The 22,526-nt window shown below is 43.4% G+C and overlaps 1 protein-coding gene across 8 annotated transcripts in view; it reads left to right on the forward strand.

Annotated features, from left to right (window-relative positions):
- Window positions 1-1,888: 1,888 nt before the first annotated feature.
- Window positions 1,889-22,526, forward strand: part of SIK3 (SIK family kinase 3) — a 239,344-nt gene continuing 218,706 nt past the window's right edge. For all 8 annotated transcript variants that reach the window (XM_072729734.1, XM_072729740.1, XM_072729738.1 and 5 more), the window contains exon 1: window positions 1,889-2,200. In XM_072729734.1, the coding sequence (XP_072585835.1) occupies window positions 1,928-2,200 (273 nt within the window). In that variant the 5' untranslated portion in view covers window positions 1,889-1,927. The remainder of the gene's footprint in view (window positions 2,201-22,526) is intronic.

The raw sequence follows: 22,526 nt of genomic DNA on the forward strand, positions 1-22,526 counted from the left end.
TCAGGGAGCTTTCGAGCAAGTCTTTGTCCCACTCTCAGTGGGACACACTATCTACTGGCCTCAATCCCTATAAGCAGGGAGCATAAATAATCTAACACACAGCAAACATATTCTGGTCATTATTAGGGACCAGCATGATCTGCCTTTCCTCTTTGGAAGTGAGACCCATGCTCCATTTCCCAGTTTCTCCTCATAAGCTTCTTGTTTTTGACACCCTCCAGAGAGTGCCAGAAATTGTGGTACTGGATGTTCAATGATATCTGTGAGTGGAGGAGAGGCTGTGAAGACCCTGGTGAGAATGGTTTTGGTTCTGTTCCTCCCCAGTAAAAGATTCTTTCCCCCTTGCCTTGCAAGCCAGCTAAGATCTCTGTTGAGACCCCCCCACCCCAGGGTGATGGCAAAACTGTGGCTCTGGAGTGCAGCGCTAAAGCTAATGCACAGGCAGGTGAGTGAGGTCATGAAGTGGTCAGAGAGGTTGGTCACACCCCATCATTTATCTGGCATTGAATGAGCTCAACCAAGGCAAGGGCTTAACCGACACAAGAAGCTGAGGACCACTGCATCCTGATCCTTACGTGCTAGTCAAGCAGCCAATCACTGTTAATTGTGTTGGCAGTTTGGACCGGCAACCAGGGAAGTGATGCAAGACAACTGTGGGATGACCTCTCTGTCCCGTCCCAGTGCCAGCCATTGCTCATAGTCAGATGGGGAGCCAGAACGCCCGTACACATCTCTGGGTCAGAGAGAGTAAATAGGCTCTCTCCTTCTCACACATTCAGGGTGCCCTGGGCGCCAGTCTTTGATATGGTACCTGCGGTCACCTGAGCACACAGCTCCGCCACACGGACAGACATCCGGGTGGACAGATGCGGACCGGACTGAGCACATTTTAACCCTGGGCGTTCAGCCCTCTCCCTGTGTCTAGCGCCCCCCAGGCTGCCAAAGACCACCTCGCCGTTGCCATTGCCAGCGCCATGGCCTATCCCTCTTATTCCCACCCAAAGCAATGAAATGAATCTAGTTAATAGGAGCAGTGGGACAAAGTATTAGGGACACGGCGGAACTGGTGAGGAGGGGCCCTGGGAGGAGGGAGGAGAGAGACAGGGACAAAGTGTGAGATTCATTGTTGGAAGCGTCACTCTGGTCACCTTCGATGTCTCTGCAGGGTCCCCGTGGGGAGGGAATCCTGACGCTAGAATCTGCTCCTTCGTCTGGCCCAACAGCCGGCTTTGTCCCTGAGCACGACGTGGCTGCCGGACGCGCAGCACCGCTTCCGCGGGGTCGTACACGTGACGCAACGGGACGCGGGCGCCGCGACAGCCACCCCGCTGCAGGGGCGCGGGAGGCCGCGGAGGGGCCCGCGGAGCGCACCAGAGCTGCCCTGCCTGGCCGCCGGCCTGCTCACGGCTTCCTCGGCGCGGCGGAGGCTCCCGCCTGGTGGCCTCGAGGGCTAAAGCGGGACGGGCCGGGGTTTTCGGGGACGAGGCAGTACTTTGTTTCACGCGAGGCCGGCGACTGCGGAAGGGCGGCGGGTCGCCTGGAGCGCCGTGGCCTGCACCGCCCGCGCCCCCGCGCCCCCCGCGGACCCCCAGCCCCCGCCCCCGCCCCCGCCCGCGAGCGCGGCGGCAGCCCCGGAGCGGCGGGCGGCGCGCACCGTCCCGTCCCCGGAGGGGGGCGCCCGGGAGCCAGCGCCCGAGCCGCCGTCCCACGCGGGCAGGGCGGGCGGGCCGGTGACGTCACGGTTGCCATGGCCGCGGGCAGTGACGCGCGTCGGCACGTGACGCGCCGTTGCCATGGCGCCGGGCCCCGGCGGCGCGGGCGCCCCGCCTCCCGGGGTGACGTCGGCCGGCCCCCCCGCTTTTCCCGCCCCCCGCCCCCTCCCCCCCGCCGGCTCCCCGCGGCCCGGGAGGTTTCACTGCACAACAAGATGGCGGCGGCGGCGGCGAGCGGAGCTGGCGGGGCTGCCGGGGCCGGGGCGGGGGGAGCCGGGCCGGCGGGCCGCCTGCTGCCTCCGCCCGCCCCGGGGCCGCCGGCCGCCCCCGCTGCCGTGCCCCCGGCGGCCGGCCCGCCGCGTCCCCCCGCCCCGGCCTCCCGCGGGCCGGTGCCTGCGCGCATCGGCTACTACGAGATCGACCGCACCATCGGCAAGGGCAACTTCGCGGTGGTCAAGCGGGCCACGCACCTCGTCACCAAGGCCAAGGTAGCGGCGCGGCGGGAGCGCGGCCCGGGGCGGGGGGCGGGGGGCGCGGGGCGCGGGGGGCCGGGGCCGGGGCCGGGGCCGGGGCGAGCGCAGGGCGCGGGGCCGGGCGGCCGGGGCCGGGGACCGACGCTGCGGAGCCGGGGCTGCGGGGGGCGGCGGGGAGCCCTGGGACTCCTCGCGGAGCCGCACACCGAAGCCGGGGGCCCCGGGAGCCCGCAGTTGGAGCCCCGGGGGACGGGGGCAGGGGCTAGGAGGTGCGGACCGCAGGGTGGCAGCGGGGGGGGGCTTCGGAGCGGACCAAGGACGGCGGGGCATGCCCGGGGTGCGGGGTGCGGGGTGCGGGGTCCTGGCGCCCCGGGACACATGCCAGGCAGCGCTTGGTCCCGGTGCCCGGGACTGATGGGAGGTCGCGGCGGGGAGCGGGAGCCCGGGGACGGCCCCGAGATCGTTGGAGGAGGCGACGGAGAAAACGGGGAAACGAGGGGGAGGCAGATCGCTTTGCTCCTCCGCGGGAAGGGGGCTCAGGGGGCAGAGGCCCAGGGCGCCCCGGCTTCGTGACGGCACTCGGGAGTCAGGGGGTAAGCAGTTCGGGAGAGCTGGGTTGCTGCTTTATTTTTAGTTGTCGGAGGGTCTGGAATCGTGGGCTTTTATAGAGCCCCGGGCTGGGCTCTCGGTGGTGGTGGGGGAAGCCCGGTGGGTGATGGAGGAGGGGTTGGAGGAGCCCGGACCCTGGAGGATTATTACACTCCTCGGGCCCTTTGGTTCTCCAGGGATTTGCGGAGCTGTTACTAGTGAAATGGGCCAAGGTCAGCTAGGAAGGCACATAAGTACACATGTACGGCTTGACATATAAAATTCCTTTTTTTTTTTTTTTTTTTTCTTTGAGGGAATGTGGGGTAGCCTTCTTCACTGGAAGTATTGGAATCAGAGTCCTCAGGAGGAATCTTTTGGTCTTGAGAGGACCCACAAAGCCCATTTGTACTCCAGATCTCTTGCTTTGCTCAGTCTCTCACTTGAATGAATACTTTCAGTGTAGTCATTCATTATATCTAAAACTGCAGTTTGTGTTTTCCTTCAACCTGATGAAGCACCCTTAGAGCTGCTGCTGCTTCCTACCAAAGCCACATCAATTCCTCACCTCCTCAGTCTGGCCCTTATCATCGCCTGCCTTGTTTTTTGCTTTTATGGCAATTGCTTATTTTCAGAAGCCAGTAACTTATCTAGGCCTTCTCTCCTGCTCACTCACAACCTGAAGTTCCTTTTTTCCCTCCTTTCTGTCAGAGCCTACAAGGGGCCCTTTCCACCAGGGTAGCAGGGTAGGTGGCTGTGGAAAATTGATTGGTCAGTTTCACTTCCTCTGGGGGGGCCCCCTTCAGCCTTTTTGTCAGTTTTTATGGGAGGGCCTCAAGTCTGCAGGTCTGAGCTGAATGAGATACCAAAGTCCAGGATTCTCTTATGTCACCCTCAGACCCTGAGGGGGACTAGACTGAGCCAAGACTTTGGTACATCTCTGCCTGTCCCCCCCCCCCCCCCCACATGCACACTCAGGTGTTTACAGTTCTATTTACTGTTAGCTAAGCCAAAGTTATGTTTATAAACAATACTAGTTGTTCCAGAGCTTTGTTCCTTGTTTCAGCATTTCCTTTTTTTTTTTTTTTAAACCCCCCCCCCTCTTCTAAGTAATCACATTGAGCTCCTGTGATTATTTTGCTCTGACCTCTGGGGGATGGACTCCATGAACTTAATTGGTTTCCTGGTTTATGGTATCTATGATTTAAAGAATTTTGTGTCTTACAGCCCTTGGATACACCAAAATATTGATAAAAAAAATCTGTGACAGACAGGGTTGTATGTTTTTGTAAATGTAATTGCAAACAGTTGATTCTTGGCTTTATATATAAAAGAGACATTTTTATCTTCAGTAGTCAGCAAAGCCAGTGGCTAATTATGGCTGATCTGCTTGCTTTCTAATTTCCCTATGTGTGTGTGTGTGTGTTTCTTGGTTTTTCTCTGAGGCCTTGGTGTCCTTTAGGATAGCAGCATTTTAAACATTAGCTTGTTTATAAACGGGTGTCACTGTTTATGTTGGTTTTTATCTTTGATCATTTGTGGTGTGCAGTTATGTAATGCGTATGTATGGAAATATTTGAAATCCTGAACGATACCGAATGAAATGGCTTGGACAATGAGTTGCATGTGTGCGAGGACCACACCAGCGCTCATTTGTGTTTCTGTAGCAGTGTGCAATTTCCTAGTTACAGTTACAAGTGCCCTATCTTTTGCTGCTTAAATTACTCTGACGACATGAGTGAAGCTTAATTCACAAGGAGTTGTCATGTGCTCTGGGTGAACGATGAGCATATTTTGGCCTGCTCCATGGTTATCTGAATCCACTTTGGAAGGGATTCTTAAATGCTGACAGCTTAGATGTGCCTAACAGCTGTTGACATACAGTGTGATGGCCTATTAAGGCCATGGTTTGGTTATATAATGGCAAAGAAGGTGCCTAGCTAGGTACTAGTAGATGCAGAAGCTGCTGTTTCAATTGCTCAGGGAGATAGATTTTTCTCTCCGTGCACTGCAGCGTTTATTTTACTTCTGCAGTCAGGTCACTTGGAACCAAGAGAGCTATTTTTTTCCCCCACCTCTTTCTAGAATATATAATTTTTTGTTTCATCTTTTAGAGGTCTGTGATTTTTTTTTTTCTCCTCTTCCCCTGTAAGCCACTGAATGGTCTGGGTTTTTCTTAAAACCGTGTCTAACAGGGGGATCCCTGGGTGGCTCAGCGGTTTAGCGCCCGCCTTCGGCCCAGGGCATGATCCTGGAGTCCTGGGATCGAGTCCCACGTCGGGCTCCCTGCATGGAGCCTGCTTCTCCCTCTGCCTGTGTCTCTGCCTCTCTCTGTGTCTCTCATGAATAAATAAATCTTAAAACAAAAACAAAAACGTGTTTAACGATTAGACTCCGGTAATTCAGAAGATACTTGCATTGGTTGAAGGAGGGTAGGTTATCAGTGCTTTCTGAATATCAGAGAAGTATTTAGGATCACCTTTTCTCACACACACTATCCATTCCAAGGACTAAGAGGCTAAAGTAAACTTCATTTATTGACTAAGCTACTGCCCTCTGTCCAACCATAAGCGGTGAGGGTAGCTCTTTCCCAAATTCTGTTAACTCTCAAACCTCCTCTAGTAGGACCCTGGGCTGAAGAGAATCAGTAGAGAAGAGGAAATAGTTTCCTGTTAGGATGCTGGTGACTTTTACAGCACGGCCTTCATGGGCTCAGACTTAATATTGGCAGTTCTGCATTGCTTAGAGCATCACTTCAGAACAAATAGGTAACAGGAGAGAAGATTCATCGGTGACACACTTTGGTCAGCAGCTCACCCTGGCTGTCTTTGTCCTACCTTCCGTGATTTCCTTTTTTTTTTTTTTTTTAAGAAATCTTAGTCTGAGATTCTCTGCCTGTGTGCTTTCGGTAGGACACTGTAAAGTTTAAAGAGATTGAAAAAAAGATTTTGTGCTTTCAGATTGCTTATAGTCTGTCTCCTTTGCCTACTTATACTTCTACTGATTGGATTAATGGGAACAAAGGGCAGATATATGTTGTATGCAGTTTTTAAGCATATTTCTGACTATAAGAGCTGTTGGTCAAAAACTTATAAAGTGTTATTTCAACACATATGTATCACTTGCCTGCTGTTGGATTGTGGTAAGAGCTTGAGCTTTTGGTAAAGCTGCCTTGGAGTTGAATCCTTTTCTGCTTAATAGCTGGATGATCTTGGGTCAATTATTTACCTTCTCTGTGCTCGGATGTGGTCATCTGTAAAATGAGATGGCAGTGGTACTTACAAGTTTGGGTGTTATAAAGATTAAATAAGATACCATATGGGAAGCTACTGGAACAGTGCCTAGCACATAGTAGGCATGTGGTGAATAGCAGCGGCAGCAGCTGCTGTAGTAAGAAAGATGAATAGGACAGAGCTCCCCTCTTTTTGTTTTTCATCTGTTTGGAACAGTTCATGAATACATAATACCATTTGTTTTGGGTAGGAAGATGTCATCTTCATGATACGCTTTCAGGATAAAAAATTAGCTATTATTTCAGTTGCCACTTTGAGATATTTGGGTTGAACTCCTGTGGACTATGGGCTAATTTAATGAAATTGACATTTTAAAACATAATTTTCCATTAGTTAAGCTTTTTTTTTTTTTTTTTTTAAAGTAAGCCTATGCCCAATATGGAGCTTGAACTCGTGACCCCGAGATCAAGAGTCTCACGCTCTACTGACTGAGCCAGCCAGGTGCCCCTAAACCTTCTTTTTTTTTTTTTTTAAAGCAATTGTGAGACTTGTCTAATGAAAACGGACTAACAGTGGCTTTTGCTTTGGGCCACCCCAAATTCTTAGTGTGTTTGTTTAACTACTCTTTGTTATATTGGTGATGGAACAGAGTTTATCGGAGTGTATTTCCCCCGCCAGAGATTCACTTAAGTCTGGTGGAGAATATGAAGAAATATTCCTGCAAACTTAAGAATACATTTTGCATTTGGGTGCACAGTGTGCTACTTAGAAGGCCAAGGTCAGGATTCTTAACTTTAGATATTACACAGAGAAAACATCTTGCCCCATGACCCCATTCCAAATGTGGACCAGCCATAACATATGTGTGTGCTGTGTAGTTTACTGCAAACTCATTTTCATGAAAGGGAACGACTCAGAGTGGGCAAGGGCTAGTATTTTCACTTCTAAGGAAGAGTTTAATGGAACAGAGTAGATGATGCTTATGCTCATGAGAAGGCTGAAAGCAAGATTCATTGGTAAATAGAAAAGAGAATTGTATCAAAAAGAAAATGAAAGGAAGATTATACTAGATGCATTTGAGGAGGATAGTTCCATCTTTGATAATCTAAAAATGACTATTGAAAGACGACTGACTTCATTTTGATACAGTTGTGATGGGGTTACTAACTTTGTTGAGATTTTGTGAAGAGCTAAGATTGATTTGGACTGGTTTATCCAGAATCAAAATACCAGTATTCCACTTTCAACATCAAAGCTGTTTATTTTAACATTCTGACTTTGGTGCCAGCTCCCTAGAAAGTCATAGATCTGGCTCAAGCCAGAGGTGCCCAGACTAGTTATTTCTGTGCCAGAAGTGCTGTTTTCATTTTCCAAGCATCAATCTGGCGAATGTTTTCTAGTTCACGGCATAAAAGAGAACAAAATGGATGCTTTGAAGGGAAAAAGAAATGCTCTCTACTTACCAGAACCTCTATAATTCTAATAAACATCAAAAACACCTTTGTACAGGGATGGAACCTTTTCCTTATCCATCCATTCATTCAGCATGTATATACTGAATCCAAATTTTGGGTCAGGTTCTATCCTGGGCTCTTGAATTTACCAAGGACAACAGGGACAAAAGCTCTTGCCTTCTTGGAGCTTACTTTCTAATGCAGGGAGACAGACAAGAAACATGTAAACAAATAGCTTCATATAGTATGAATACCGTGAAGAAAATAAATGGGCTAGAGAGTAGGGAAGAGTGCTGCTTTAGGTAGAGTTGTCAGGGAATGTCTTTCCATAGTGATGAGATGTATGTATATATGTATTTTATAAGATGATGGCCATTTTATTATTATTTTTTAGACAGAAGGGAGAGGGAGAGAGAATCTTAAGCAGGCTCCACATCCAGCACAGGGCCTGACAGACTCAGTCTCACAATCCTGAGAGCATGACCTGAGCCAAAATCAAGAATTGGATGCTTAACTGAGCCACCCAGGTGCCCCACAAGGTGATAATATTTGAGCTGATACTTGAAGGATGAGAAAAAGCCAGCCTGAGAAGATTTGGGAGAGTTTTTAATGCAGAAGGAATGGCAGGTACAGTGGTGTTGGGATAGAAATGAGCTTGGTTTATCCAAAGATTAGACTCAAGGTCATGGTGCCTAGAGCTTCGTGAATAAGGAGGAGGATATTAAGGGGTGAGGTCAGAAAGGGGCCAAAACATGTAGGTCCAATAGCCATTTGATGGAATTGAGTGTGAAATGGGAGCAGCATCAGTGGATATCACAGCAGAGCTCTGGTATCATCTGATTTAAGATTTAAAAACTTCATGCTGTTTATTTTATGGTTAAGGGTAAAAATGCTTTTTCTGGTGCATTTCTTCAGATAAGGAAGGTGTTCAATTTTAACAGCTTACATTCTTTCAGAGACTTCGTGTCACTGGGACGGCAACCACCCCAGCATCTCAGGGTCAGCCTGGAGGACTTGGCTCTCTTCCCTAAGACTGGCCATGGGAAACCGAGCAGCCCCTTTACCCCTTGCCTCTTCTTGCACCCAACTCCCCTGCAGGCCCCCAACTCCCCTGTGGGCCCCGACCCCCCCCCCCCCCCCCCCCCCGTACACCTCTGTTGGAAGTTGGACGGTTGGATGTTGCACACGGCTCTCAGTTCCATTTTTTTTTTGTCGGGGATCTGCTTTAGCACAGGCCGGTGTCTCTCCAGGTGCTCACCCAGGTTCTCCTTTGTTGCCCACGCCCCACACATACCCCTGGGGAGCACTAGATGGCATGGGCCCTTGGGGCTACTGCCCTAAATCCACAATAAAGCCGTTCTGATGCCCCTGAAAAAAAAAAAAAAAGTGAACGACATACATTTTCCACATTAATTAAACGTGATCAGCCAACAATATTTGCTAATGTGGTTGCGGCGGGGAGACACAAAAAAGATCTTAGACATGTTCTGTTCCAGCTTTTTCTTTCCCAGAGTCTAGAAAGATGGACTTCATGGAATTTAGGATATTAGGCTTTTAGGTGCTAATTAAAGGAGTTTGGACCAATTATCCATTGGAGTTTGTCTCTTTGGTATCTGCTCCCGCCCCCATTTTGCCCAGAAACCTACAGTTAGTTCATGGGGGAGTTGGAATTTGAAACCAGGCATTCCTACTTAACTCTACCCTGACTCTTCCAGTCATTGAAAACCTTGTCCTCGCCGTCTTGATCTTTTATTGAAGAAACAAGATTTATCTACTAATTAAAGTCTAAGAGATTTATCATTTCTAGTAAAACAGACTCCAAAAGTGAGATGCCATTAGAGGAAAAATTCCCAAGTAGGGAGGAAGAGTAAATATACCAACACTGTATTTCACCTGTCCTTTTGGCATTATTGCACTCTGTCACTTACCAGCAGCCCTCCATGGACTTTAAAACCTACCAAATACCCCTTTATGTCCCCTTGACTTGACTGAGGGATCAGAAAAGCCTTTTGTAGGGTGCCTGGGTGACACAGTTGGTTAAGCATCTAACTCTTGTTTTTTTGCTCAGGTCATGATCTCAGGGTTGTGAGATCGAGCCCTGTGTCTGGCTCTGCACTCAGTGAAGAGTCTGCTTGAGATTCTTCTCTCTCCCTTTCCCTCTGCCCCTCCTGCTCGTGCTTTCTCTCTCTCTAAATAAATAAATAAATCTGTAAAAAAAAAAAATAGCCTTTCAAAATACTAAGGAAGTAAAAAAGGAAAGCAATGAACACAGAAAAGGCAATGACCATAAACACAGTCTGCCTTATATAGTTTTCTTTTACCACTATATCTCGCTTACTCCCAGGGCATATGGGTAATTATACTTTTGCTCTGTTGGGCTGGTCTGGTCTGGTCTGTCTTTGAAAGTACCTTTCTGATATGGACTCGTGACTTACCAGATCACTACCAATTTCTAGGGCATGGTGCTATCTTTTAACTCATTAAGAGAACTATTCACGAAGATATATACCCCTATTGACACAGGTCAAGAGAACCAGTTGTCTAGGGCTCCTCTTACATGGTTCTACTTTCTGGTCTAAGAGTTACACCCAGGGGCACCTGGCCGGCTTAGTCGGTAGAGCATGCAACTCTTGATTTCGGGGTTGTGAGTTCAAGCCCTACACTGGGTGTAGAGATTACTAAGAGCTATGCCTGTTCCCCAAGTGAATGACCTCACTCATCAGGTGAGTCCCTGCCCCCTTCAAATAGTGAGAAGCTTGGTTCTGTTTGGCCTAATAGGATAGACAGACTGTCACGTAGATAACTGATAACATCCAGAGAATGAAAATTATATACATTCTCGTAGGCTTTTGTCCTAATGTAATAAATAATTGTTAAATAACTGGCCTAGGCAATGTCTTCTAGAAGCCTCAACGGCCTTGGTTGTATTACCTTGAAAGGGCTTGTTTTGGATCTGTTCAAAATAAAATTCTTTCAGCTACTACACACCTGTTGGATGAGCCATGGTGAAGTTATGTTTAGGAATGTATTTCTCTTTAGGAGAAGTGTGATCCACTGAAGACAAGGAGTCTCTGGCTGCTTCTTACTTAATGTCAGAAATCAGTTTGTCAGAAAGGTAAGAATCAGATTGTGAATACTTAGCCTCATTTCCTAGAAACTGAAAAGAAAGGAGAAATACACCCCATGGCCTGTTTAAGCTTGTCTTTGTGGGCTGCGCTCACTCAGTTGGATACTTTTGGCCAGTTGTCTTAGACTATATTTAGGTTTTGATTAGGAAGTTCTGAGAATTTTCAAATTTCTGCCTAGTTTCAGCTCTAGTATGTACATGCTTACCAGCAGTGTGCTTTACTTCCCATTGCTCCCTTCCAAAGAACTAAATGTGAAGATTCAGGTTAACTAATCTCATTTCCTGGGACTAAATTTTTTTGTAAAGAAACTTTTCATTCACTTGTTCCAGCCATCCATTCATCCACCTACCCATCTATCCAGTAAATTTTTGAAAAATTAGTTATCAAAAACCAGGAATGGATGCTATCTGCATTGAAATACAGAAAATACAAATTTATACATAGTGAAGTTGAGTCTGCCTTCCACCCCAGTACCCAGCCACATGGTTCTTTTTAGTCTTGTTTCTTATTTATTAAGCTCTACTCTGGATCAGTCCAAATGCTAGATGCTGTTTGTGGCATGCATGTAATTTCTAGAAACAATTTTATTTAAAGTTAAAAAAAAGAGAGAAAATAATCTAGGTTTTAAAGCTTGTTAGGAGGCACAGTGTGATAATTTAATGTAAGCTCCATGAAGGCAGGGATTTTATTTTATTTCATTTTTAAAAAAGATTTTATTTCTTTGACAGAGAAAGAGAGTGAGCAAGCCCAAGCAGGGGGAACAGCAGAGGGAGAGGGAGTAACAGACTCCCCACTGAGCAGGGAGCCAGACACCTGGCTCCATCCCAGGACCCTGAGACAAGGCAGATGCTTAACTGACTGAGCCACCCGGGCGCCTTGAGGGCAGGGATTTTAATCTGTTGTCTGCTGCTGTATTCTCAATGGCTACTAAGAGGCATTTACAGTGCCTCTAAATACTCATTTAGTGAATGAATATCAGGATTAATAAAAATGGGAGCTGAGCTGGTTTTTATACTCTTAATATATCTTAGAATTTTACGACTAAAATTTTCTATCTCCAGTTAAGACGTTAAAGACAAGTAATTTTCTATTTTATTCTCGCAAGTCTCTGGGTAAGGAGATTTCACAAGCTTTCTGGGCAAGTAATTTATTTTTGGCATATCTTCAGCTTTTCATTATTAGGAAGTTCAGTATATCTAAAGTAAATCCTGCAATTGAAATTCTAGTGCCTTAAAGGGATGGTTCTCTCGGATTCAGGCTCCCTGTGGGTGATTTCCTGGAGAAGGCCCCACAGTATATTCAGCATGGTCAGCCGGTGCCTTGCCTCTTCTGCCTTGGAGCTTCTCTTCCTTTGCAGACTCACCAGTGTGTCTTGGGCTGCTAGCACTTCCTGAAATAACATCAAATTCTGTGTTGTTACCTCTGGTTCTTTTTGTGATACTAAGCGATCTGATTTAAAAACAAAACAAAACGACTTCTTGGTCACTGGCCCTTAACTTTAATGGGTTAAATTCAGTGGTCCTTATTTTTAATGGGTTAATTCAGCCGGTATTTGTGTGTCATCTGTACAGAAAACGTAACAACTACTGGTCCTAGAGGACGAGAAGAGAAATTTTATTCTTGTCAGGGAAGATTTAGGTTAAGTTAAAGGAGCAGTTGAATGCTTACAGCTTGAACCTGATAGAGGAGGAAGACAAGATGTGTCTAGGATAAACTCTTACTCCAGCCCAACTGCTTCTTACTGAGCTTTCTTCTACCCCCTTGTTTTTGTCTTCCTGATTATAAAAGTAATTTTTGCTCATGGAAGAAATTTGGGGAAAACTCAGGAAATTTTAAAGCAAAGGGGGGAAATCACCTTAGTCCTGTCACCTAGAGGCAACAGTTATTTTATTTTAAAAGATTTTATTTATTTATTCATGAGAGACACATAGAGAGAGGCAGAGACACAGGCAGAGGGAGAAGCAGGCTCCATACAGGGAGCCCCACATGGGACTCGATCCTGGGACTCCAGGATCACACCCCAGGCTGAAGGCAGGCGCTAAACTGCTGAGCCACCGGGGCAAGGCAACAGTTATTAATATTACAAAATACATAACTGGGATCATATTGTTAGGCTATTTTATTCCTTTTCTCTTTTATCATTATAAGCATTTTCCCATCACTAGAAGCTCTTTAGAAACATCAGTTTATTTATTTATTTTTAAATATTTTATTTAAAGATTTTATTTATTTATTCATGACACACACACACACACACACACACAGAGGAAGAGACACGGGCAGAGGGAGAAGCAGGCTCCATGCAGGGAGCCTGACATGGGACTCGATCCCGGGTCTCCAGGATCACACCCTGGGCTGAAGGCAGCGCTAAACTGCTGAGCCACCCGGGCTGCCCAGAAACATCAGTTTTAATGGGTGTATACTCTTCCACTATCAGATTACTGTCATTTTTTGAAACTTTTTATTTTTATTTTTTAAAAGTTTTTTTTTCTTTTCTTAAGAGATCTTATTTATTTATTTATTCATGATAGACACACACACACAGAGAGAGAGAGAGAGAGAGAGGGGCAGAGACACAGGCAGAGGGAGAAGCAGGCTTCATACCGGGAGCCCGATGTGGGACTCGATCCCGGGACTCCAGGATCATGCCCTGAGCTGAAGGCAGACACTAAACCACTGAGCCACCCAGGGATCCCATGAAACTTTTTTCATGATCGAAGTTTCTTCGCAGTTTTCACTCTTGAGTTCTCTGGTATGCCCATTTTGTCCACATGAGTTTTGATGCATTTCTGATTTTTTAACTCAGGATAGATTGTTGGAAGTGAAATTACTGGGTCAGGGGGTACACGTGTTTTTGAGACACTTGATACTTGTGTTGCCACACTGCTTTCCAGAAAGGTCGTGCCAGGGTTAGCCTCCTGGCATGTGTGAGGAGGCCTTCTTTCTTCATCTTTATCCCCTTTGCCTTCTGAATCCCTACTGTGCCTCCGAGCCTGGGCTGGCAGCTGGGCTTTTGGACAGGTCAAACGAGCTGCCTCTTCCTTCTTTCCCTGAGCCCAACCTGGACAAGGAAGAACAGAGTGAGTAAGACTCTCACCTTTTAGTTGTTGGTGAATCACCATTCTCCCTTGATCTTTCACAACCAGATGCAAACTTAAATTGGAGAGCCTTACCCAAACCCTGGCTTTTCAAAGAACTTGTCTTGGGTGAACCCGAGTGACAATTTGAGAGATTAACGAAGGCTGTAATTTACTCCTCCCTCTTTTTAAAGGTAAAAAGATGGTGAAGGGAATTGTAAGGGAGATAATTTTGTGAATAAATACGGTGATGCAGCAGCCCTATGATGTTTGAATTTTGCTTATGTACTCTATGTGTCAGCTAAGAGGTTTTCAAGGGTAATTGGGCTGTATGGGATATTGTTCTTAGAATGTTTTAGGGTTACCACTGCTGTATTTTCAGCATCCAACAATATGCTCTTTTATCTCCTATAGAATACCTCTTATGCAGTCAGTTTGGATTATGACTTCCTTGGTTAATTGGGGCTGAACAAATGAAGCAGAGAAATCAGAAATAATGATGTTTATGTACTTGTAATATTTTAACTGAAAATATACATAGGCATTTATTCACTAATCTTTTTAAAAGTGTTTATTATGGAAAATTTCAGATGTAAACGAAAGTAGAGAGACTTAGGATAATGAACTCATCACCCAGTTTATGTTGTCGCCACCTCCTGGCCAGTCTTTCATCTGTACCCCTTCCCAATTCTTTCTGTCTAGTTTACTTTGAAGCAGATTACAGAATCCTGTATTTTTATCCATAAATATTTTGGCATGTATCTCTAAATACGGATTCTTTTTCAAAAAACACGACACCGGGACCTTTATCCTACCTAAAATAACAATTCCTTACTGTCAGTAAGTATCAAATCAGTGTTAAAATTTCCCCAACTGTCATATATACATACATATATATATATTTTTAAAGATTTTATTTATTTATTCATGAGAGACACACAGAGAGAGGCAGAGACATAGGCAGAAGGAGAACAGGCTCCCTGTGGGGAGCCTGATGCGGGACTTGATCCCAGGACCCCAGGATCATGACCTGAGCTGAAGGCAGACGCTCAACCACTAAGCCACCCAGGCACCCCTTAACCACTTATGTGTTTGAATCAGGGTCTAGTTATAATTGATTGATGTCCCTTAAGGTTTTTTGTTTTGTTTTGTTTTCCTCTGTAGGTTTCTTCTCTCTTTGCAATTTAAGAAACACATTCACTAATCTTTTCATGTAGGGCCAAGGCCTTTCTTTGTGTATTGATGTCTTTTTTTTTTTTTTTAAGATTTATTTATTCATGATAGACGTAGAGGAAGAGAGAGAGAGAGGCAGAGACACAGGAGGAGGGAGAAACAGGCTCCACGCCGGGAGCCCGACGCGGGACCGGATCCCGGGACTCCAGGATCGCGCCCCGGGCCAAAATCAGGCGCTAAACTGCTGAGCCACTCAGGGATCCCTGTATTGATGTCTTGATTGGAGTTCCTTCATCTTGTTTGCATTAAAGATACTCATAGTTTATCATCTATGATTTCCAGTTTGTTTTGCTTTTAAAAGCTGAGCATGAATTTAAATGCATTTGTGAAGCAGTATGAGTATGGAATCCCTCAAGTTTTATGATCTACCCTCCCCTACCCCCAATCCTTTACATCTGTCTCATCTACATCTAATTTGACTTTACCAAGTCTCTGTAAGCATTCAGCTTGGTTTTCATAGAAACAGGCCTTTCCTTTTCTCCCTGATTTCAAATAACTAATAACGAGCACCTGGTATAAATAGGTTTGGGAAAAAACAATTCTTGGTAAGCACGCATCTCAATGGGTGGGAGCAAAAATGTCTAGGAGTAAGAGTGGCTGTTCATTGGGGACAGGTCACATGCTGGGGCACCAGTTGTTTCACAGAGTGAAGGGGAAGCATTGGTCATTTAGGCAGATTGGTTGAGTGGAAGTGAGTTAAAAGATCTTCTCCATGAACAGAAAACTATAAGTGAGAGTTGTTAGAAATTTGGGGACAAGCTATTTTACAGAATCTGTTATTGACAGGGTATATATACTTCAAGGTGGTATTTTTGTTGACTTCGGTTAGAGTTTGCCTGAACCTAACTGAATTTGATAATGGGCCAGTGATGTTAAAAATTTGGTGAGGAAACAGCCAGTCTCTCTAGTTTAAAAGGTTTATATCTGTTCACTGCCAGCATAGTGTTCCATGGAACAAGTTGACATTTTCATGTAGTAAGTTGTTTTCTGTTCCTGGCAAAAGAAATTTTGGTTCATATGCCACAAGAAACAGAATTGTTTTTATTGTGGAAGGCAGGAGCAGAGCTTTGTGTTTCTTATTTGGATTAGTTGGGCACCTGCAGAATTTCTGACTTCTTTCTTTCGCTTCCTGCCTCCTGTCGTCCTTTCTTCTGTCAAAATGTTCATTACAGTGTTGCATAAAAGCAGCATTCGGACAATAGCTGAGTTTTTTTAGTGGCTCATTTTTCCAGACCCTCAAAATAATGTTTTTAGTGATTGCATGTTCTTGGCTTAGTTTCCATTTTGCCATGAACAGTGATATTATTATTCTAGTCAAATGGAACAGTTGTTATTCCAGCAATGACCTCTGTGTCTCAATCAGCTGCAGAGACCCCATATTCCTATGTCATACCTAACTACCTTCCATGTGTACTGTCACCCTGGGACATAATTAAATTTTGGGGCAATACTTTCGGATCTCTATAAAGGATTTTACACTCTTTGTGAATAAAATCACTTGTTTGAAGCACGTTGCTCATTGGCCTCTTTGACACATGCACAAGCGTGGCCAGTGATTTCAGTCTGCTGTCTCTTCTGATCTCATTTCTCTTCTTCCTTTTCAGTCAGCAGCTGCATCCAGTGCCCTGCTCTCATTGAGCTCTTAGTAAAAGGGGTACTGTTCTACTGAGTCACAGCCTCTTATATCAGTGGTGGTTAGAGGGTTTTTTTTTTTTTTAGGTCAAGTCTCCATTTCGGAGTCACATTAAATTTTAAAATGGCATTTCAGTTGTGTTACTACCTAAATTTCTCTTTTTCTTATGCAAGTTACCAGTGTTTTCTGCTTTTCCAGCTCTTTGGGGAACCTTATTGGCCCATCCAAAATGCCCGAGGTGGTCTATAACAAGGAGTTGAGCGTTGGTGTGGGAGTCAAGGCACATGTTTGTGGATTTAATTTTTGATAGCTGCGAGTTTTCTTTGGTCAAATCACGGAACCTCATGGAGCTTCCAGTTTCTTGTTTTGCTTATGTGTATATATATATATATATTTTAAGAACTTTAGTGAGATGTAACATATGCAGTTCACTCAATTCATTGTTTTTAGTATATTCACAGGGTTGTGCAAACGTTAGCACAATCAATTTTAGAACATTTTTATTCCTTTTAAAAGAAATGGTGTATACCTATTAGCAGTCATTACCCATTTCCTAAGCCTCCTTTCTCCAGCCCTGAGCAACCACTAATCAATTTCTATAGATTTGTCTGTTCTGGACGTTTCATATAAATAGAATCATACAAAGTACAGCTTTTTGTGTCTGGCTTCTTTCACTTAGAATAATGTCTTCAAGGTTCATCCATATGGTAGCATATGTTGGAATGTCATTACTATTCATGGCCAAATAATATTCCACTATATGGCTAGGCTGCATTTTGTTTATCCATTCGTGAATTGATGGACATTTGCCTTATTTCTGCCCTTTGCCTATTATGATCAATACTGTCATGAACATTCATATGCAAGGTTTTGTGTGGACATATGTTTTCATTTCTCTTGGGTATATATATCAAAGAGGGAAATTACTAGATCATATAGCTCCACGTTTAACTTTGTGAGGAGTTGCCAAACTATCTTCCAAAATGGCTGGACCATTTTCCATTACCACTAGTAGTGTATGAGTAATGTTTTTCTATATCCTCCCCAAAACTTGTTGTGTTCTTTCTTTTTGATCAAGCTATCCTAGTGGATGTGAAGTGGTATTTCATTGTGGTTTTGATTTGCATTTCCCTAATGATTAATGGTTTTGAGCATCTTTTCATGTGCTAAATGTTGACTTGTAGATCTTTGGAGAAGTGTCTATTTAGATTTTTGCCTGTATTTTAGCTGGGTTATTTGTCTTTTTGTTGAGTTATAAGAATTCTTTACATATTCTAGGTACAATTTCTTGATCAGATATATGATTTACAGATATTTCCTCCCATTCTGTCTCTTCACCTTGATGGTTTTGTTTGCAGCACAAAAGTTTTTAATTTTGATGCACTAGTTTTTTGTCACGTTATTCTAACTCTGAAATTATATGCTCTGGTGTCAATATTTTCTTCTATTTTTACTCATTCTCTTCCTTTCTCTTGCTTTTAAACAGTTCTCCCTTTTCCAGGGCATTTTATAGCCTCAAAGTCTCTTTAGAAACATCTGTGTAGGGGCTCCTGGGTGGCTTAGTTGTTAAGCATTTGCTTTGGGCTCAGGTCACGATCTCAGGGTTCTGGGATCCAGCCTGCGTTGGGCTCATCTGCTCAGCGGGGAGTCTGCTTCTCCCCCTGCCTCTCTTTCCTGCTTGTACGCATGTGTGCTCTCTCTCTTTCTCAAATAAATAAAATTTAAAAAATCTATGTATTTATTTATCTGATACATGTGTCTTTGAAATAATCAAGCTTTACAATTACATAGGAAGTAGTTGTTTCCTTTCTCCAGAGAAAACATTAACATTTTATAACCAGATTTTCCTATTCATGTGTTAACATTTTATGTTTTTTGGTAAAAAGGGGTCATACCACATATTCAGTTTGCTAGTTTTTTTTAATGTAAATTGTAGATCTCTGATATTCTTCCGTGTTAGTACATTTTGCCCTCATCTCAATCTTTTTAATGGCTGCAGAGTATTCCATTTTAGGGGAATACTATAATTTATTTAAGCTGTACCCTATTGATAGGGTTAGGGTTGTTCTCAGCTTTTATTTGTTGATATCTATCACAAATTGCATCTGTTACTGTGCCTGCACATTTACATTTGCACCCTTGTGCTAGTGTTTTTTTCTATTCCATTTATTTGCTCTTGCATTATTTACTATTCAAAAGACTCAGACTTTTTAAAATTAAAAAAATTTCAAATGCAAGAGTTTGATTAGGTCCAACTTCAAGTAAATGTCCCAAAAGTTATATATTTTTTCTGTGAGGTTATGTACAATGTTAGGATCTTCTTTTGAAATTAGGTTCTTCATTTTCTCAGTAATTTAGTAGAATAATACACTAAGAGAGGAATGCCTGCATCTAAGTATGAATGCTTCAAGTTTTATGAATGTTGCCAAATTGCCCTCCAAGAAAGGCCAAGCTAATTCACTCAATTCAGGAGTGTATCACAATGCTCGCTCTCTTCTCTTTAACACTGGCAACCAGCCACCTTTTTAGAGTCAATCTGCCAGGTAAAAAATGTCATTTTAGTTTCTAGTTACTTAATAGTGAATTATCACTTAATTTGTCGATTGGCTATTTGTATTTCTTCTTGGAATAGTCTGTGTTGTTTACTTTTCTGTTGGGCTTTTGGCCTTTTCTCATTATTGTGCATAGCTTTCTGAATATTAGGGAAATTAGTTACATCTAAAAATACGACAGATATGTTTCTGTGTTTGTCTTTTGACTTTATGTGTTATGTATATTTTGTTAAAAATACAAAATGTAAACATTTCTATGTAGTCAGGTTTTTCTCTTTTTTATTTAATGGCTTCTCATGTGGTTTCCATCCTCATTCCAATCTTATAAAAATATTTACCCATGTTTTTGTTAAGTACTTTTATGGTTTTGTTTTTAAATTTAGATCTTTGCTTCATGTGGAATGCATTTTGGTTTAAACCAAAGAAGGGGTCAGTTGTGGAATTTGTTGGAGTTGTAACTTTACATTTATTTTTGTGGTTATTAATAGCTTTCTTCTCTTAACTGGACTGTAAGCTCCATGAGGGCAATAGATTATATACTTTTTATCCTCCTGTTCTTATTTTCAGCGTTGAGCACAGTGCCTACCTCATGCTATGCCCTCCATTTATGGAGGATTTATGAATGAATCTTTTTCTCTTTGTCTCAACACAGTATCTTGAATAATTATTTCGTTCTTGATTTTGAAAAGCAACTATTCTACAAAATCTCCAGATGCTTGGATACATTTCCAAGCTCTTTTAATCCATTGATTGTACTACCTTTACTTGCTACTATGTAGCTTTAATTATTATACCTTTCTTCTGCTTAAAGCATATTTGAAAGGCTAGCCTCAAATGTTCTTAAATATACCAGTTTGGGAAGCACTGTGATCTCCTTTAAAAACTTCTTGCTATACCCCTTAGAAAAGATTGATTTAACTTACTGATTAAACATTTGATCTATTTTGAGAGTCAGCCTGCAAAGTGGAAATGATTTGGGGGTGTTATTGCCAGAGTTTTTCTAGGATATGACATCCTTAGTTCTGGCTTGACATCCTAAATGTCTTTAAAAACTCTCATTTTGTAATCTTGGGCATCTCTAGAAAAACATAACATTTTTCTCAGAGTCTTTTAATGCAGAATACACAGAGGGTAGGTGGGAGAAAAGGCATTGAGACATTGTGTTGGCACCCAGTTGACAGCAGAGCAGATAGTGAAAAAGTCATTACTTAAAAGTGGTTTACAGGGGTGCCTGGGTGGCTCAGTTGGTTAAGCATCGGACTTGGGCTCAGGTCATGATCTCAGTGTCCTGCAGTTGAGCCCGCATCAGTGGGAAGTCTGCTTCTCCCTCTGCCTGTCACCTGGCTCGTGTTTTTGCACATTCTGTGCGGGCTAGCTCTCTCGCTTTCTCTCTCAAATAAATAAATAAAAAATCTTAAAAAAAAGTGGTATAGAGAATTCACTTCAGCGACTTTTTGATTTCTCACCTCAAGCACGGCATGTTTCTTTCCTATGGCATGCAGTATTAGATGGACTCATTGGCTGTGACTTGGGTGAAGTTCAGATAACGTTGCTAACTAATCACTTTGTTTCTTCAGTGTACCCTCTGCTCTGTAAAACATTAGAAAATCTAATAGTCTGAACTAGAGTATTCTCTTGGGATTTTCTGCCTTGTCCTTATGCGGGAACCAGCATTAGGGTCTTAGGAGTGTTAGAGAGTTTAATGTGTGGGGAACGAAGCTCATGGAACCTATTGTGGAAGATTCCTTGCTTTCTTTTCTGTTGGAACATTATTCTAGAGTACCTTCATGAAACTCTTAATTCTAAATAATTGCTAATTTACAAGTGTTTTCAGATGAGTGCCCGTTTTCTTTGGAAAAAAAAATAGCAGTGGTTTTGTTAAGCTCTTTCAGACTTTTCCTTAAAAAGCCTAACCATGGATTCTAGAAGTATTAAAGCAGAAAAATACTCAAGTTAGGTGTGTTTGGGACCCTTGGTCTCCACCCTGGAATTAAATACCACTGAAAAGAACCCTGGAGTGAAGGAGTTTTGTGTGGCAGGACTAGCTGACTTACATAATTCTTCCTTTTGCAAGTTTCTGTTGATGGAAAATGGGCTGACTTTTAGTTGTGTCCTTGACTTCTCAATGCTAGTCTTAACTGTGAGATTTTTTGATAGTTGGATTTTTTGATAGTTGATAGTTGGAGCACACCAGTGAGCAGCTTGTTAGTAGATGTTATCTCAGGTTGATTAGGTACTCTTGAGATTTACTGTGCTTGCAAAACACCTGTCTGTATTTGAGCTTTGGTAGGTGGTTGGCTTTTGTGTTTGGAGGTTTGCTCCAAAGAAAGCAAATAGCAATTGGAAAAAGGGAGAAGGGAAAAAAAGGAGTCAGCACTTTTCTATATGCTTTCATTGAAGAAGTTTCCCAATTAGAAAGCTTTTGTAGGCTTGACCTTTTTGCACTGGAGTAACCCAGCATTTCATTATGTATTCCATTGAGGTTTTGGAGCTCTGTGCCAGAAATCGAGAACCAAGGTTGGATGTGAAAGGAATATTCAGAGAGTGAAGCTCATAGTCAACAAAGTGCTACTTCATAGGCTGGCTCCAAAAATAACCTGCCTGCCATAGGAGAGCAAGCATGGAGGTAGTGCCTGCTGCTGTTTGGAGCAGTGTTTTAGGTCCTGTTATGTCATCCCAGGGTGATTAAAGTCAAATTTAAGGCAATATCAGTTAAAATTTAGGTGGTAGAATGTTGCCTGGGTCATTCTTACCCCGTTATTTTGAAGATTTATTTTGCAAGGTTTGGAAGGAGTACTTTTCTGCCAGGTTGGAGGATATTAACATAATTTACTCTTCTCTAAATAGGGGGATAGACTGCATCATAGCCTTCTAGTCGTTTAGTCTCAGATTAATGATTTGCATGGATCCTGTGGTCGATCTTGAATAATTAAGAGACAGAACTTATCTTTGGTTCAGAAAAGTTAGCTTTGGAATGGATCCCTGAACCAGCCTTGAAAGTAGTAAATGTTATGGTCCAGAGGTCCCTCGTAGAGCATGCAGTAGAACTTCTAAAGACAATAAGTTTTAGGAGTTTATAAATAACGTTGAGTGTGGAAATGCATAGCACACAGACATAAAATTAGCAAGTCAGGAAGTTTGACTACAAGGAATAAATTAACTCTAGTCACTTGATGGAATGAGATCATGGAAGGGAACATAGTTTGTGTTAGGCGTTGGTAATTGTGATGTTGATGCTGGCCCAGGAAATGAGTTGTCAGGTATGCTGTCATCCTCATTAATGGTTCATATTATTTCTCAGGTTGATAATTGTATGAAGAGATGATTTTCCAACTCCCATCTAGGGCTTCAAAAATTTAAAAGCTACAAAAAAAGAGTGAAATACAGAGAAAAGTTTGCTGCCCACACATACCCTGTAACCATCCAGATCCCTTTCCCATAGGCAA

Source organism: Vulpes vulpes, chromosome 12, assembly GCF_048418805.1.
Source record: "Vulpes vulpes isolate BD-2025 chromosome 12, VulVul3, whole genome shotgun sequence".
In the NCBI taxonomy this organism is placed as follows: domain Eukaryota; kingdom Metazoa; phylum Chordata; class Mammalia; order Carnivora; family Canidae; genus Vulpes; species Vulpes vulpes.